The sequence below is a fragment of the Nomascus leucogenys genome, chromosome 13, assembly GCF_006542625.1.
Source record: "Nomascus leucogenys isolate Asia chromosome 13, Asia_NLE_v1, whole genome shotgun sequence".
NCBI classification, from domain to species: Eukaryota; Metazoa; Chordata; class Mammalia; order Primates; family Hylobatidae; genus Nomascus; species Nomascus leucogenys.
Genome location: NC_044393.1, coordinates 66,722,007 through 66,737,803, shown reverse-complemented (window position 1 = coordinate 66,737,803; position 15,797 = coordinate 66,722,007). Strand labels below are relative to the sequence as shown.

The 15,797-nt window shown below is 35.2% G+C and overlaps 1 protein-coding gene across 1 annotated transcript in view; it reads right to left on the bottom strand.

The window, feature by feature from the left end:
* CFTR (CF transmembrane conductance regulator) overlaps nt 1–15,797 on the bottom strand; it is a 185,195-nt gene that overhangs the window by 19,056 nt on the left and 150,342 nt on the right. The window contains exon 23 of the mRNA XM_003261240.2: nt 6,945–7,100. Coding sequence (XP_003261288.2) covers nt 6,945–7,100 — 156 coding nt within the window. The remainder of the gene's footprint in view (nt 1–6,944; nt 7,101–15,797) is intronic.

The following is a 15,797-nucleotide window of genomic DNA, read 5'->3' as shown; positions in this document are numbered from 1 at the left end:
CAACCTAGTATTTTGTTTTGGCTCAGAAAAAAAAAAAAAATATATATATATATACACATACACACACACTATATATATATGTACAGATATATGTATGTATGTATATATACACATATGTATATACACGCACAGATATATGTGTGTATATATAGATATACACGTATATATCTATCTAGATGTGTGTAGATATATATATCTCTACTGCCATATAATATATATATACACACACACATATATACACACACACACACGCCATGTATAATTCTATTAAAATGTGGCCAAATATTTATTAGTATCACAATCTTTAAAGAAATAGTGCTAACAACCCATTAAAATTTTGATCGTTCTTTATAATTGCTTGGGAAATGGTAGGTCTTTTACTCATAATGCTATAATAGTTTATATAAAATATCTACCAAAGTATATTGATATATATTAAGTTTAGCTAAAATAGATACATATATATTAAACATTATGAAGAAAGAAATCTGTTGGTTGAAATTAGACATCCCAAAGTTTTAAGTGTGGTGAATTTGATACCATTCAGAAATTCTGTAGGTCTTTTGTCTGCACTTTACTGTCTAGTGTTAGGTACTGAAGTAAGCACTCTAATTGAAAAAAAAATTTAACTGAAAGAACTGGCTCAGTTAGAATTCGATTTCATACAATTAGGCATTTCATTCCTGTATTACAAATAGTACCTGGCACTCTCTTGCTTCCAGGGGTGCCGGTGGGTGTCTTAGTTCTATTTTCTAAACTGTTTGAACTTTCCACAAACTCATCTCTAAATTTGAAAGGTCTTTGGAGGTCACCCAAGTCCTTTTCTCTGGTTTACAAATGAAACAGTCAAGGCCCTGAGAAGTTAAGTGGTTTGCCCAACGTGGTACACTTGGACTGACTGTGCAGCAAAAAATATACCTGAAACTATCAATCACACAATGGCCCTTTATCTCTCTTTTAAGAAACTTCACCAACAGGAAAGTTAGGATGTGCAAATATCTGACATTTATTTAACGCCATATATGTCATAAAGAGCACTTCTTGAGACCCAGAGAAAAATAAGGGCACCATTACTCACCCTGTGACAAACCTTTTTGCTACAGCTTGACTCCTCAACTCAACTCAGTGGCAACAGGTGAGGCTATATGGAGTTCTCAGGGTTGCTCATGTATATTTCACTGCAACAGGCATTATGCTTTAGCATTGGATGTCAAACAAAAAACAATAAAGCAGTTTGGCTGGTGTGGTGACTGGATGTAATATAAACTACATAAGTGGGAAGTGTGACTGTTTTTCTTTAAGCATACAGTGCTGTTTGGCTTTGGCTCAGAAGGGAAATATATATACGTGTGTGTGTGTGTGTGTGTGTGTGAGTGTATATATACACACACACAGTAGGTAGGTAAATAATGTGTATATATACATATATAAATACATATATATACATATATATAAATAATGTGTGTGTGTATACACACACACACACACACACACACACACACACTCCATGTATAGTTCTATCAAAATGTGGCCCAAATGCTTATAAATATCACAGTGGTTTGGATCTCCCTTTTTGACAATGTCTGCAACATTTTCTTATAAATTCAATCTGTATAATAGAAATCTGTTCAGTGTGAACAAATCAAGATCCTAAGTTTATGGTAGAGAATGTTTAAAAACAAGTATTGGCCAGGCACTGTTACTCATGTCTGAATTCCCAGTGCTTTGGGAGGCCAAGGTGGGAGGATCACTTGAGGCCAGGAGTTTAAGACCAGCCAGTAGAACATAGTAAGACCATGTCTTAAAAAAAAAAAAATTTTTTTTTTTTTAATTAGCTGGTGGTATGGTTTGGATCTGTGTCTCCGCCCACATGTCATATTGAATTGTAACTCCCAATGTTGGAGGCAGGGCCTGGTGGGAGGTGACTGGATCATGGGGGTGGATTTCTCATGAACGGTATAGCACCATCCTCTTGGCGCTGTTCTCATGATAGTGATTGAGTTCTCATGAGATTTGCTCATTTCAAAGTGTGTGGCACCTCCTCCCTCACTTTGTCTTGCTCCTGATTCGTCATGTAACATGCCTGCTCCCTATTTGCCTTCCGCCATGATTGAAAACTTCCTGAGGCCTCCTCAGAAGCAGATGCTGCTATGCTTCCTGTATAGCCTGAAGAACCGTGAGCCAGTTACATTTATTTTCTTTATAAATTACCCAGTTTCCGGTATTTCTTTATAGCAATGAAAGGATGGACTAATACAGCTGGGCATGGTAGTGCGGGCCTGTAATCCACCTACACAAGAGACTGAGGTGGGAGGATCACTGGAGCCCTGGAGTTCAAGGTAACACACTCAAGCCTAGGTGACAGTGCAAGACTCTGTCTGCAAAAAAGTGTTGCTTTGTTTTCAAGAATATCTATTAGTTAGAACAAAGTAGCCATAAATAGATGAATAAAATATTCCTCAGTCAAAAATATTTAAGGTTTGTAACTAATACAGAATAATTTTGTAATATTTACATATATTTGCATATAAATAATTGCATGTAAAATATCCAAATATTGTTTCCTCTAAAATTACTTAATGCTTTACAACCTTTTTATACTACAACTTTTTAGTATATACATTTTCAGAGATAGCATAAAAGAAAATACTTTCCTGGTCTGACCAAATAATCAAAAATTTCACATTTTTAGGCTCAGAAATAATAAAATTGCATTGTACCTACTTCCATACCAATTATTTTTCTCTCCTCCCTTAAGTTCAGTACTCCACCCCTACTGTCCTTATTTTAGTCCAGACTCATCACTTCATAGTTGGAGAGTTTCCTAGCTCATGTCCCTGCCTCTCCTGCCACCAACACCCCATGCCACCAGCAGCAGCAGGGTCCTCCACCACCCTTTCACCAGCCTCTTCCTCACTCAAAAAGACCCAACCCATTCCTCCTGAAGCCATGTTGGCACTTGTCAAGTATTAACTTCTTTTTCCTAATACTCCCTAACTTGTGGCCTCCTCTGACCTTTTGCCCCTCAACTTTTTCTAGTTCCCATCTTAGTACTTATCCATAATCTCCCTGCCTGGCATCCTGGAATACCCTCTCCACATCCTCATTCCCCCACATTTCTAAAATCTACAAGCTTTATGACCCTTTATGAACCACCTTAATTATCACTTTCCTTGTGAAACTATATTCTTTTGTTCACTACTATGGTATATACCTCCAATATAATACTAAGATGGGGACATTATTTCTTTTGCTCGAGGAACTATAAAAAATAATCACCACCACAGCACAGCATATTGTACTTACTATGTGCCAGGGAGGAGTACTAGTTATTAACTCATTTAATCCTCACAAAAACACAATGAATTAGTTACTACCATTATACTCATTTTACAGACAAGAAAACAGAGGCACAGAGAAATCAAATAACTTGCCTAAGATTACACAGACTAAACTCCAGATAGTGATGAACCACAATCTCTTCTTAAAGAAATCAAGCATTTAGTGATTCAGCACAAAACAACGTATATTGAATTCTTATCAAGCAAGTTATTGTGTTATGCACTCTATAAGGGACAGAAAAATTAGTAAGAAAAAAATCTATGTTTTATCGAGCATTTCTATTACATTCTTTATCTACCCTGCTTTAATCGGTGATGATTTTGTGTTTAAACCTTGCTTTCTTAACTAGGATACCTGCAAGTATTTACAATGCTAAGTGGAAATTAAACAAATACAAGGATTACTCTAATATAAGATATATTAGAAGTGTCAGGTTTATAAACAAGGCTCTAAATCCCATGTGGGACTGGAATGTGGGGGTGGAATGTTGGGATTAGTCAAAAACCCCAAATTCACACAATGTTAATGTTGCTTTGAAAAGTCTAATTTGTGTGACTCATATAACGGAGGGATGCAAGGGAAAAGATGAGGAAGGCACTGCAGTAGGAGTAGAAAAAAAGGAAGGATCACTGATGTGGGGAAGTAGCAACAACAGGGCTTGGGAGCTGGCCTTTCATAATTACCCACATCACACTCCCTAACTAGCCCATGCCTTGACCCATGACTATATTTAATCACCTATATTTAATTTATCATTTTGGTTAAATCCTTTCTTCCTTTGATCTCTGACTTATGACAATGAGTGTAATTTTGAACTTTTCATTTGAAGCTCATAGGTTGGATTGGGACCTCACTGTGACAGATCAAGGACAAGTGCTATGTACACTTTTTACGTAACCACAGAAGCTATCATACTTATAATGTTAAGCGTGTAGGAGTTTAATAGTTAATTATTAAGTTGTTAATTATTATAAAATGAGTGAGAACTGCTACACTGCTGAATCATCATTCAAATCTACAAACACATGTTTTGATCGCATTTGATATCTCCCAGAGCAAAAGATGCCCCAACTTTGAGGTGGGAGTTATGTGTGGACATAGATTCTTTTCAGATCATAAAGACTCGTTGCAAGAATAGGCCTAATCGTTTCCTCAGAATAGTTTGTCACCTTTCAAACTTGTAACTGAAGCTTTAGAAATATACTTAAAAATGTTTTTTCTGTTTTTTATGAATTAAGTGCTTAACACAATTCAAGGCTAATAAACCATTTTAGATCTTGTTGTTCTAATTGCCTAAACCAATGGGGCTCTTATGATTAGCCTCATTGTCTCCTCTTCATGACCTCACAGCTCACAGGTAACACAGAACAAATTAAAGGAGGCTCCACCTTGAAATTTACACAATAGTCTTCCAAGCTGGCACATTCTCCAAGACTGCTGTCTAGCTACAGGAGGGAAGAACATTAATAAAACAAAACAAAACACCTGCAAGGACCTGCCAAAACTAATGACATGTTGTGATTCCACAGCTCTTGTCTCAGGATCACTATGAGAAAAAGAGGGGAAATTTCTTGTTCAAAGTTTCTGTTTCATATGTCTGAAAACAAATGACCCATTGATACAGAGATCTCTAATGTCTCAGTGTCAGAGATCTTCAGAACTATGCCCTTGCAAAGTCCCGGAGTTGGAAGGAAGAAAAAAATGGAAAAGCAAACAAACATAATTTTCTTTGGATTTTTAATTCCTTCTTCCTTCTTTTTTTTTCTTTTTAAAGTTTAAACTTTAGGACAGGATAAAATTACTTAATTTGAACTTTTAAAGAAAAGTTAGGAAAATAAAAGCATCTCTTGGTTTCGACATCAAAAATATAGGAGAAGTTTGCCCTCTTTTGCTCTTTCTTGGACATTCACATAATGTTCAAAATTTGTCACAAAGAAGAAATAGCATATTCTGTTTACAGACATCTTTGTGATACTGAGAGACAGCCCTAGAACCAGCATCATAAACACATATATGAGAAGCATCTATATCAAGATCATCCAGCATTTCTGAAGGAATCTCTGAACGTATTTTTTTTGTTTGGTTTATATAATGCTAGAAACCATAGAAGAGTAGAAATGAAAAAAAAAAAAAAAGACAAACTTGGGAGACTCACTTTGGCAGAAAGGCAAGATAAAGAATTTTCAAAACTCTGGCCCACTAGGTTTTCCTCCATGTCTTGCATATGTACGTTCCTAAGTCAAACATGCAATAAAACAAAACCTCTCTACTACATAGTAGATAAACTAAAGGATTCCCAGTGAAATTGAAATTAATTTTTAGAGCTTGGCTTATTCTAATGGGCAGATTTGTGTGAACAAGAACAACAAAAACCAAAAAGTTCACTACTTTTCATTAAAAATGGGACCAGAAGACTTAAGTTCTACTGAATAACAACACTTCTCTATCAACCAGTTCTTTTTCGCCTTTCAACATTTTTATTTTGCCTAATGCTATCACCTTGGGATACTTGTATTTCCAGTATTTCTTTATTTTTAGATCATCTGACAATCCCTTTTTTCTTTCTGAAGAAACAATACTGTTTTCAAAACTCCAACCAGGATAAACCTTCTGGCAACATGACAAAGTCTAGACAAATAAACTAAAAGCACCAGTTGAGCAGTTACAATATTTAATGCCTCTTTAGTTGAAAGGAGCAAATGTTCCACAAGGTAATCTGTTAAGAAATACAAGCTTTCTTTTCAGTCTAGATTTATAGTCAGTCTACCTGGAGATGCTCCTGGCATTTTAATTTTGTGTAAAAAGTAGAGTAGTATTAGAAAGAACTATGGTAGTGGAATGGATTCAGTGCCCATTAGTACAAAGGGAGAAAAGTGATCATTAAATGTGAATATACCCAGAAAGACTAGAGAAAATACCAGCAAAAATACAGTAAATGCTGTCCAGATTTGGTCCCAGTAAAGACATTTCTTGGTTTCCATTTATATCACTTTAAACTGGAACTGTTGCTATTTCTCTCATATACAAGAAGTACTCTTACACAGTAACACATTCTAATTTGTAGAATGATACTAAGGCAATAAGGCTAGAGATCCTTTGTGACCCAAATCAGAGTGACATTAAAAAAAAAATGACTACAGACTAATCTGACATGGTTCATCCATCCAAAGAACAAAAAACAATCATTACACTTTCTATTTTCAATTCCACTATCTCATGATTCCAAGTGTTTGTTATTTCAGGAGCATCTTTTATGTCTTGCAAAGCATTTCTCAACCTGGCAATTGCTAACTTAGAGGTCAGGCCACTGAAGCAGGAACAAAAAAGAGCTGTTAAAAAACAAAAGCCCAAGGCTCCCACTGTAAATTTGGTCTTCTGAAAAACACTATCAAAGCTATGAACATTTCAATAACCAGAATTTGAGGATTCCAAACTTTTAGAGACATCTTTTCTGCCTATGAGAAAACTGCATTGGAGAAAAAAGACAGCAATGCATAACAAATATATTTTGCACAGTAATGTGAATTTCTTGAGTACAAGTATCAAATAGCAGTAAAAAACAATTTAGTTGCCTTTTTTTCTGGCTAAGTCCTTTTGCTCACCTGCGGTATCACTCCAAAGGCTTTCCTCCACTGTTGCAAAGTTATTGAATCCCAAGACACACCATCGATCTGGATTTCTCCTTCGGTGTTCAGTAGTCTCAAAAGAGCTGATAACAAAGTACTCTTCCCTGATCCAGTTCTTCCCAAGAGGCCCACCTATAAGGTAAAAGTGATGGGATCACTTCTGTGACATATAGATACCATGCCATAAATGTGATTCAGTATTGTACTTCAATAAAAACCACTGGAATATTTTATCCTGTCACCAGTGGAAGATTTTCACTTATTCATTCAAACCTTGTTGCACACTTTCAATCCTGACCAGTGTTGATATATGGAGACAAACAACCTTGGAACAGAATAGAAAAACTGGCCATAAGGAATTGGACCCCTGATGCAGACTTCCTTTATCACTGACCTTTACTAATGACAAAAAGATTGAAAATGGCCATTTTGCATAAAGGAAAAGCAAAGAGTGTCTTCATGCACATCATCTCTAAACATAGGCTCAAGCCAGAAGCAGAGACCTGCAATTTGATCTAGTACCCAAAGTGTATACAACTTAAAAATTAATCTGAAATAGTTCTAATATTTAGATGTTGACCCTAATAAATTAATTTGGTCAAGTTCAAGCCTGGCAATAAACAATGATATGTTCAGGCAGCAGTATATTCCCAGAGAAGGCAAGTTGGGCGAAGGCCTTACCACTACTCAGTGAATGAGTACTTTGGACACTTGTCAAATCACATTCTGACATTCACCCAGATTGGCGAGAAGTGAATGTCAGGAAGCAAAATGTATATTAAGGAAAAGAAAGAAAATTATTCTTGTTACCTAAAAACCATAAGAACATAGCATAGACGTGAGAGCACCATGCACTGCATGAGGAGATCAAGTGCTAGAGGTGGCCCACAGACAGCCCCAACTCTGTGTTCTCATGTCAGCTTAGATGCCAGAACATGAGGAGGGTGCTTTGAGCAAGGTAGAACACTACTGCAGTCATTAACTGACCACTGAAAAAACTGGCTGACAGTTAGTGGCACTGAATAAATGGTTGTTTCCTTCTCCTTACATAATTTCTTTTTTTTTTTAAAGTCGTTTGGCCTTTATATACTATAACTGAGCAAATAGTCTTTTAGTAAATGCTTTTCAATCTGTAGTGAAGGACAGTTTTGTCTTCTTTTTAAATTTCTAATTCACTACATATCCATACTTTAAAAATATATAATAAAAATGAACTTCTAAATATTCACTCTCAATTTCTATACTATGTCATCATAGACAAGTAAGTTTGTAAACCAGAACCAATGAAGGGACCACAATAAATGTTTTAGAGTACACAACAACCCTTAATAAGAATAATTTATTGAACACTATTTGCAATCTGGTAATAAACTAGGTCTTTGGGATAAGCTGATAAGCAATAATGACACAGTTGACCCCCTATCCATCATAAGAACTCTACAATGAGATTTTCACAAATGTTTGTTCTCAGACAACTGAGAAAACCAGATCAATCAAATGTTAAGTACAATACCCTGTTGAATTTCTTCATAGTATTAATCACAATCAGTACTTTTTAAATTTTTTCTTGATTATTGCTTTTGTTTGTACCAAAAATATAAGTTCAACAAGGACAGGGGAGTCTATCTTGTTTTGCATTGAATTATTAGCACCTGGCTTACCCAAAGTGCCCCACAAATATTTATTTGAATTGACTAAGGGACAGCCAGATGGAAGAATGGATGGATTTATGAGCAGATGAATGAACTTATGTAATTTAGCTGATCTAACAAATAATGGATTTAATCAATTTTGTTCAATTGCTAAACTCCTAATTTTAAAATATTGTGGAATTTCAATCCACATTTTCATTTATGAATCAGCCCATGTTGCACAAACACATTCATCATGTGTCATGATTTTTCTAACACAATAGTAAAATGTTGTATAAGAACCTGAATATGCCCAGTGCAGGTGAGGTATAGGGGAATAAAAGAAAGGCAAGTTCAATAGGTGAAAGTAATTTGCTATAAGGTCATATCAAGAATTTTGGTAAGAAGTGCTTGAGGTCTAAATCCTTGTTATCATTAGTCAGGTTTCTAATGAGGACTAGACAAATGTCCATGTTCCCTTTTCTTCAGAAACAAATACTAAAATTTTTAGAGAACTCAGTTTTTAGGTTGGGAAAGACTGGATGAAGAGGCAATTTGCAAATCTTTGGTTTAGCTTTAAAGGTTTTAGCTATTACTCTGGTTTCCTTATATCATTGAACTGCTGGTAATGGATGATATCTGATACATTTTTCAAAGGCAAGGAATCACTGGTTTGTACCCAACAAAGTCTTCTTGTTTATATAATTGGCACATAATAATTAGTTTCCGGGATTTGTTTTTCCAGGCTTCTCAGTGATCTGTTGAATAAGGCTAGAGTACTTCCCGCAAATAAGCTTTTAAGACATACCCTAAATCTAAGTCAGTGTTTTCTAATAACTTCAATGTACCTCCTCCCCGAGAATGTTGGATCAAGATAAATCAAAATAATATGTTGAAAGTTAAACAGTGTTGAATTTGGTGCTAGCTGTAATTGCATTGTACCATGAATAGAACATTCCTTTCAGGGTGTCTTACTCGCCATTTTAATACTTCAACAGATGGAAGACTCTTGTAATTATTTTTCATTACCTTGTGGTCTCCAGAAATCAAGATGACAAGTCAACTGAAATTTAGATCCACAAGGTGATTATAATTGAATCTTTTATGTGTTCATATATCTCTATTAATTATTAATGAAACATAGTATTGAGAATATGCTGCTTATACCCACTGAATGATTCACCTACTTTACACCAATTTTTATCAAGATAGAAAATGGGTTATGTGTTTAACAAAGCAAACAAGTATTTAGGTGTTTGTGCTGATATGATTTGAATCCTTGATATTCTTATAAATTATTTCTGGCATTTCTGTATTTTGAAGAGACTACAAATGGAGAAAGCAGTTAAGTTCATCCAAAAGTATAGACCTTGAAGTACTATCAAATATCTATTTAATCAGAGGACTGTCCAGTACTGTGATATATACAATATACCATCTGAGGAATTTTGATTAAGTCCAGATTTATCATGAAGAATCTGACTCCAAATTAAGTTCCCAGTAGGCATTTTGAGAGGAAAAAGAAAAGACAAAAAGGATGAGATATTCTAGTTGTGGGAAGGTGCTCTGGCTATTACAATTTAGATAAAAAGTCAAAAGATTTTAACAAAAAAACTATTCGAGATTAAAAAGAAAAATAGGTTTTAAAAGTAAAGGTTGTGAAATAGCTGCTACATTTTTCATGCATTGATAATAAAAACTTGTATAGTATAGGTTCTTTAAATTAAAGGCCTCAGTTAAGAGCAAAGAAAGTAATACCACATCTTTTCCATAAAGTAATTGCTATGGAAAAAGTGCTTTCACATGAAGACTGAATAATTTTTCTGCACAGAATATTTATTCTTTTCACCTCTTCACCATAACCAACAATATAGAAATCCATTAAAAATTAAACGAGATGCCCACTTGAGTCCTAAAGTTCAACTGCTTTTTTTTTTCCGCAAGAAGAGCAGCCTAAAGCTGAGCTGGCAGTGTTTTGGGATATCCAAAAATATTACTAGTATACTAAATTTGAGTCGACTTCTTAATTCAGCACATAAGAAGTATGTTTGGAGCATCTTGTGATAGTTTGCAAGATGATCTTATAAGTTCTAAAGGCAAGGCAGTAGAATTTATATTCTTCAAAGACTGCTCAGAATAACATTTTTATTTTATTTTATTATTTTTATTGTTTGTTTATTTATTTATTTATTTTTGAGATGGAGTTTTGCTCTTGTCGCCCAGGCTGGAGTGCAGTGGTGTGATCTCAGTTCACTGCAATCTCCACCTCCCAGGTTCAAGTGATTCTCATGCCTTAGCTTCCCTAGTAGCGGGGATTACAGACGGCCACCACCATGCCCAGCTAATTTTTGTATTTTTAGCAGGGACAGGGTTTTACCATGTTGACCAGGCTGGTCTTGAACTCCTGACTGCAAGTGATCCGCCTGCCTTGTCCTCCCAAAGTGCTGGAATTACAGGCGTGAGCAGAATAACATAAGAATCGATTCCTATTCTAAGGAAGCATATAACCTAGAAGTAGATACAAGCTATGCATTCACTTATTTAAAATGTATTAAGATAGGTAACATTCTAAACAAAGGGGTAAAAAAAATAAAAAAACAGGACTTCCAGATTCTGATCTGGTTTGTAGAAATTCTGTAAGTGGTTGGCTTCATTGTAACAACAATTAAAAAGCAGAGCACTCTGAAAAATCAACAACTTTTCTTAGATCTGTGAGAGAAGTGAGGTCACAGGGCAAACCACTGCCCCCCAAAATGGAACACAGGCAACTAGGTACAGAGAATCACAACTTACAGAACAGAAACCAATAAGCAGAAACCTCTGAGAGAACCAGTACTAAGGTAGGAAAACCTAAACTATAAGTGAAAAATTGCTGGAGATTCAGTGTGCATGATGTGAGAGCAAGAAAATTCCAAGTGGGTCCAAGTCACTGGGGGACTTCTATACTTTCATGAATTTTGCCTGTAGGATGTTTACCAGGTTCTCACAGTGAAGATCAGAGAAAAAAAAAGGGAAAAGTAACTATTTTGAAATATGCCAGAGCATTCTTTTTTTTTTTTTGAGACGGAGTCTTGCTCTGCCACCCAGGCTAGACTGCAGTGGCACAATCTTGGGTCACTGCAACCTCCACTTACTGGGTTCAAGCAGTTCTCCTGCCTCAACCTCCTGAGTAGCTGGGATTACAGGTGTGTGCCACCACACCTGGCTGATTTTTGTATTTTTAGTAGAGATGGGGTTTCACCATGTTGGCCAGGCTGGTCTCGAACTCCTGACCTCAGGTGATCCAGCTGCCTCAGCCTCCCAAAGTGCTGGGATTACAGGTGTGAGCCACTGCACCTGGCCCCAGAGCATTCTATTCTTATAATAAGGCCTGCCCTCAAAAGAGACTATTTTACCATGCCTAACCTATCAGGGTTTTTTCAGAGCCTAACTGACCTAGGGGAAGGGAAATACTCAACTCCTGCTCACACTAGTCACTATGTCCCACCACAAGGGGTGAAAAAACACTTCACAAGTGCTCCTAAGCTGCAGGGGCACAGGCTCACTAAAAGACTAAAACCTAATCATAGGACTATAGAATACTTCCCTCACCCTCTGCTACACCTTTCACTATATTACTAAAGGCCTATTTACTACAGTTCCTTTTACCCAGCACATCATGTCCACCTTTCAATAAAAAATTACAAGGTTTACTAAAAGGCAAAAAAAACACCGTTGGAAAACACAGAGCAAGCATCAGAACCACAGTCAGATATGACAGGGATGTTGGAACTAACAGATCAGGAATTTAAAACAACTATGATTAATACGCTAAAGGCAGGGCATGGTGGCTCACACCTATAATCCCAGCACTTTGGGAGGCTAAGGTGGGCAGATCACTTGAGGTTAGGAGTTTGAGACCAGCCTGGACAACATGATGAAACCCCATCTCTACTAAAAATACAAAAATTATCCAGGCATGGTGGCAGGCACCTGTAATCCCAGCCGCTTGGGAGGCTGAGGCAAGAGAATCACTTGAACCTGGGAGGCAGAGGTTGCAGTGAGCCAAGATCACACCACTGCACTCCAGCCTGGGCAACAGTGAGACTCCATCTCAAAAAAAAAAAAAAAAGCTAAAGGTTTTCATGGAAAAAGTAGGCAAGATGCAAGAATAGATGAAAAGCAGAAGAGAAATGGAGATTCAAAGATGGAATCAAAAGAAATTCTATAGGTCAAAAATTCTGTAATAAAAATGTAAAATGCCTTTGATGGACTCATTGGTAGACTGAACACAGCTGAGGAAAGAATCTCTGAGCTTGAGAATATGTCAATAGAAACTTCCAACACTGAAATGCAAAGGAAAAAAATACTGAAAAAAACAGAATATCCAAAACAGCGGGATGACTACAAAAAGTGTAACATACGTGTAATGGGAATACCAGAAGGCGAATAAAGGAAAAAAAAAAAAACAGAAGAAATATTTAAAGTAATAATGACTGAGAATTTTTCCAAATTTATGTCAGATACCATGCCACATATCCAAGAAACTCAGAGAAAACCAAGCAGAATAATGCCAAAAAAATCCGACACATAGGCATATCATGTTCAAAAAGAAAGGCATATTATGTTCAAAAAGAAAGGCATATCATGCTCGTAAAGAAAAAATCTTGATAGAAGCAAGGGGAAAAAACATCTTACCTATAGAAAGGCAAAGATAAGAATTATATCTAACTTCTCAGAAAGAATGCAAGCAAGAAGACAGTGGAATGAAATATTTAAGGGTTTGAGACGAAAAAAATCACCAATATAGAGTTCTGTGCCCTGTGGAATTATTCTTCAAAACTCAAGAAGAAATAAAGTCTCTATCAGACAAACAAAAATTGGGGAAAATTGTTGTCAGTAGGTCTGGCTGGTAAGAAATGTTCAAAGAAGCTGAAGAGAGAAAAGGAAAATTATACAGGTCAGAAACTTGGATCTACATAAAGAAAGAAAGTGTATTAGAGAATGAATAAATGAAGGTATTTCATTTTATAATAAAATTAGAACTTCTATTTTTCTTACTCTTAATTGATTTAACAGATAACAGGTTTTTCAAAATAATTTCATCAATATATTCAATCATAAATATGATAATGTATATACTTAGGTATACACATATATGTAGGTGAACTAAATTATAGCTATAATACAAGAGACTGGAAGGTGGAACTGGGAGTGTTTTATTAATAAAAGGTACTTGCACTACACATGAAATTATTTAGTATTATTTGAAAATGGACTTAGATTAGTTGTAAATGTATATTGCAAACTCTAGGGGCAACCACTAAAAAATGTTTTTTTTAAAGAAGAATTACTATGCTAAGAAAAGAAAATGGAAACATATAAAATGCTCAATTAAAACCACAATGGAAAGAAAAAGAGTAGACAATAAAAATATGAACAAAGAACAAGTAGTGTAACAGATAGAAAACAGTAATAAATACAGTAGATGTTTATCTAACTATATCAATAATCACTTAAAATATCAATAGTCCAAATATACCAATTAAAAGACAAAGATTGTCAGAGTGGATCGAAAAACAACTCTGAACTATTTGTTGTCTACAAGAAACGCACTTTAAATTTAAAACCACATATAAACTAAAAGTAAGGGGGATAAAGAAAGTTAAGTCATTTTAACTCCAACCAAAAGAGACCTGGAGAGGCTATATTTCTTTCAGAGAGAACAGACATCAGGGCGAGGAAATAATGAGGGGCATTATATGAGGATAAATGGGTCACTCTCAAAAAGACATACCAATTCTTCATGTGTATGTTTCTAGCATCTAGCAACAAAGTATCAAAAGACACGAAGCAGAAGTTGATAAAACTGTAACAAGAAATAGAATATTCACTATTAGAGTTGGAGACTTCAGTGTCCCTCTACAAAGAATGGACAGATCCAGCAGGTGGAAAATCAGTAAGGACATAGTTGAATTTAAAAGCACCATCAATCAAATAGACATAATTGATGTGTACAGACTACCTCATTCAAAAAGAGCAGAATACACAGTCTTCCAAAGCTTACACGGAACATTCACCAAGATAGACCACATTCTGGGCCATACATCACACCTTAACAAATTTTATAAAAATTAAAATTATACAATATATGCTCTCAGACCACAATGGAATTAAACTACAAATCAATAACAGAAAGATAGCTAGAAAATTTTTAAAAATGGTGATTAAACAACACACTTCTAAGTAACACATGGGTCAAAAGAGAAATATCAAGAGAAATTTTAAAATATTTCAAACTAAATGAACATGAAAATACAACTCATGAATATTCGTGAGATGCAGAAAAAGCAGTGCTTAGAGGGAAATTTACATCATTGAATGCATAAGAATGCAAAAGGATCTTAATAATATAAGCTTCTGCCTTGGGTAACTAGCAAAAGAAGATCAAATTAAATCAAATGTAAGCATAATTTAAAAATCATGAAATTGAAATCATGAAATCAACAGAGAAAATCAATAAAACAAAAAGTTGGTTCATCAAAAACATCAAAAATAGAGATATCTCTAGCCTAGCTAACAAAGTAAAATAAAAGATGTGGCACAAATTGCTAATATCTATAAAACGAAAAAGGGGACATCACTACAGATGCCTTGAACATTAAAAGGATAATAAAAGAATACTATTAATAACTCTGTCGACATATTTGATAACCTAAATGAAATAGACCAATTCCTTGAAAGACAATCTGCTAAAACTCACACGAGAAAAAATAGGTAATCTGAATAGGCCTATATCGATTTTAAAATAATTAATGACCTTCCAAAACAGAAAGCACCAGGTCCAGATGGATTCACTGGTGAATTCCACAAAATATTTAAAGTAGAAATTTTACCAATTCTCTTCAATCTCTTCTCAAATGTAAAAGCAGAGGAAATACTCCCTAACTCATGCTATGAGGCCAGCATTACCTTAAAACCATAAGCAGATAAAGATGTCACAAAAAACTACACACCAATATTTTTTCATGAACACCAATGCAAAAATTCTCAAAAAGTATTAGCAAATTGAATTCAACATGTATGCAAATAATTATATACCACAACCAAATGGGATTAATCTCAGGTATAAAAGGTTGATTCAGCATTCAAAAATCAATTAATGTACTTCACATCAACAAGCTAAAGAAAAATAAAGTGCTCAAATCAATAGTTGCAG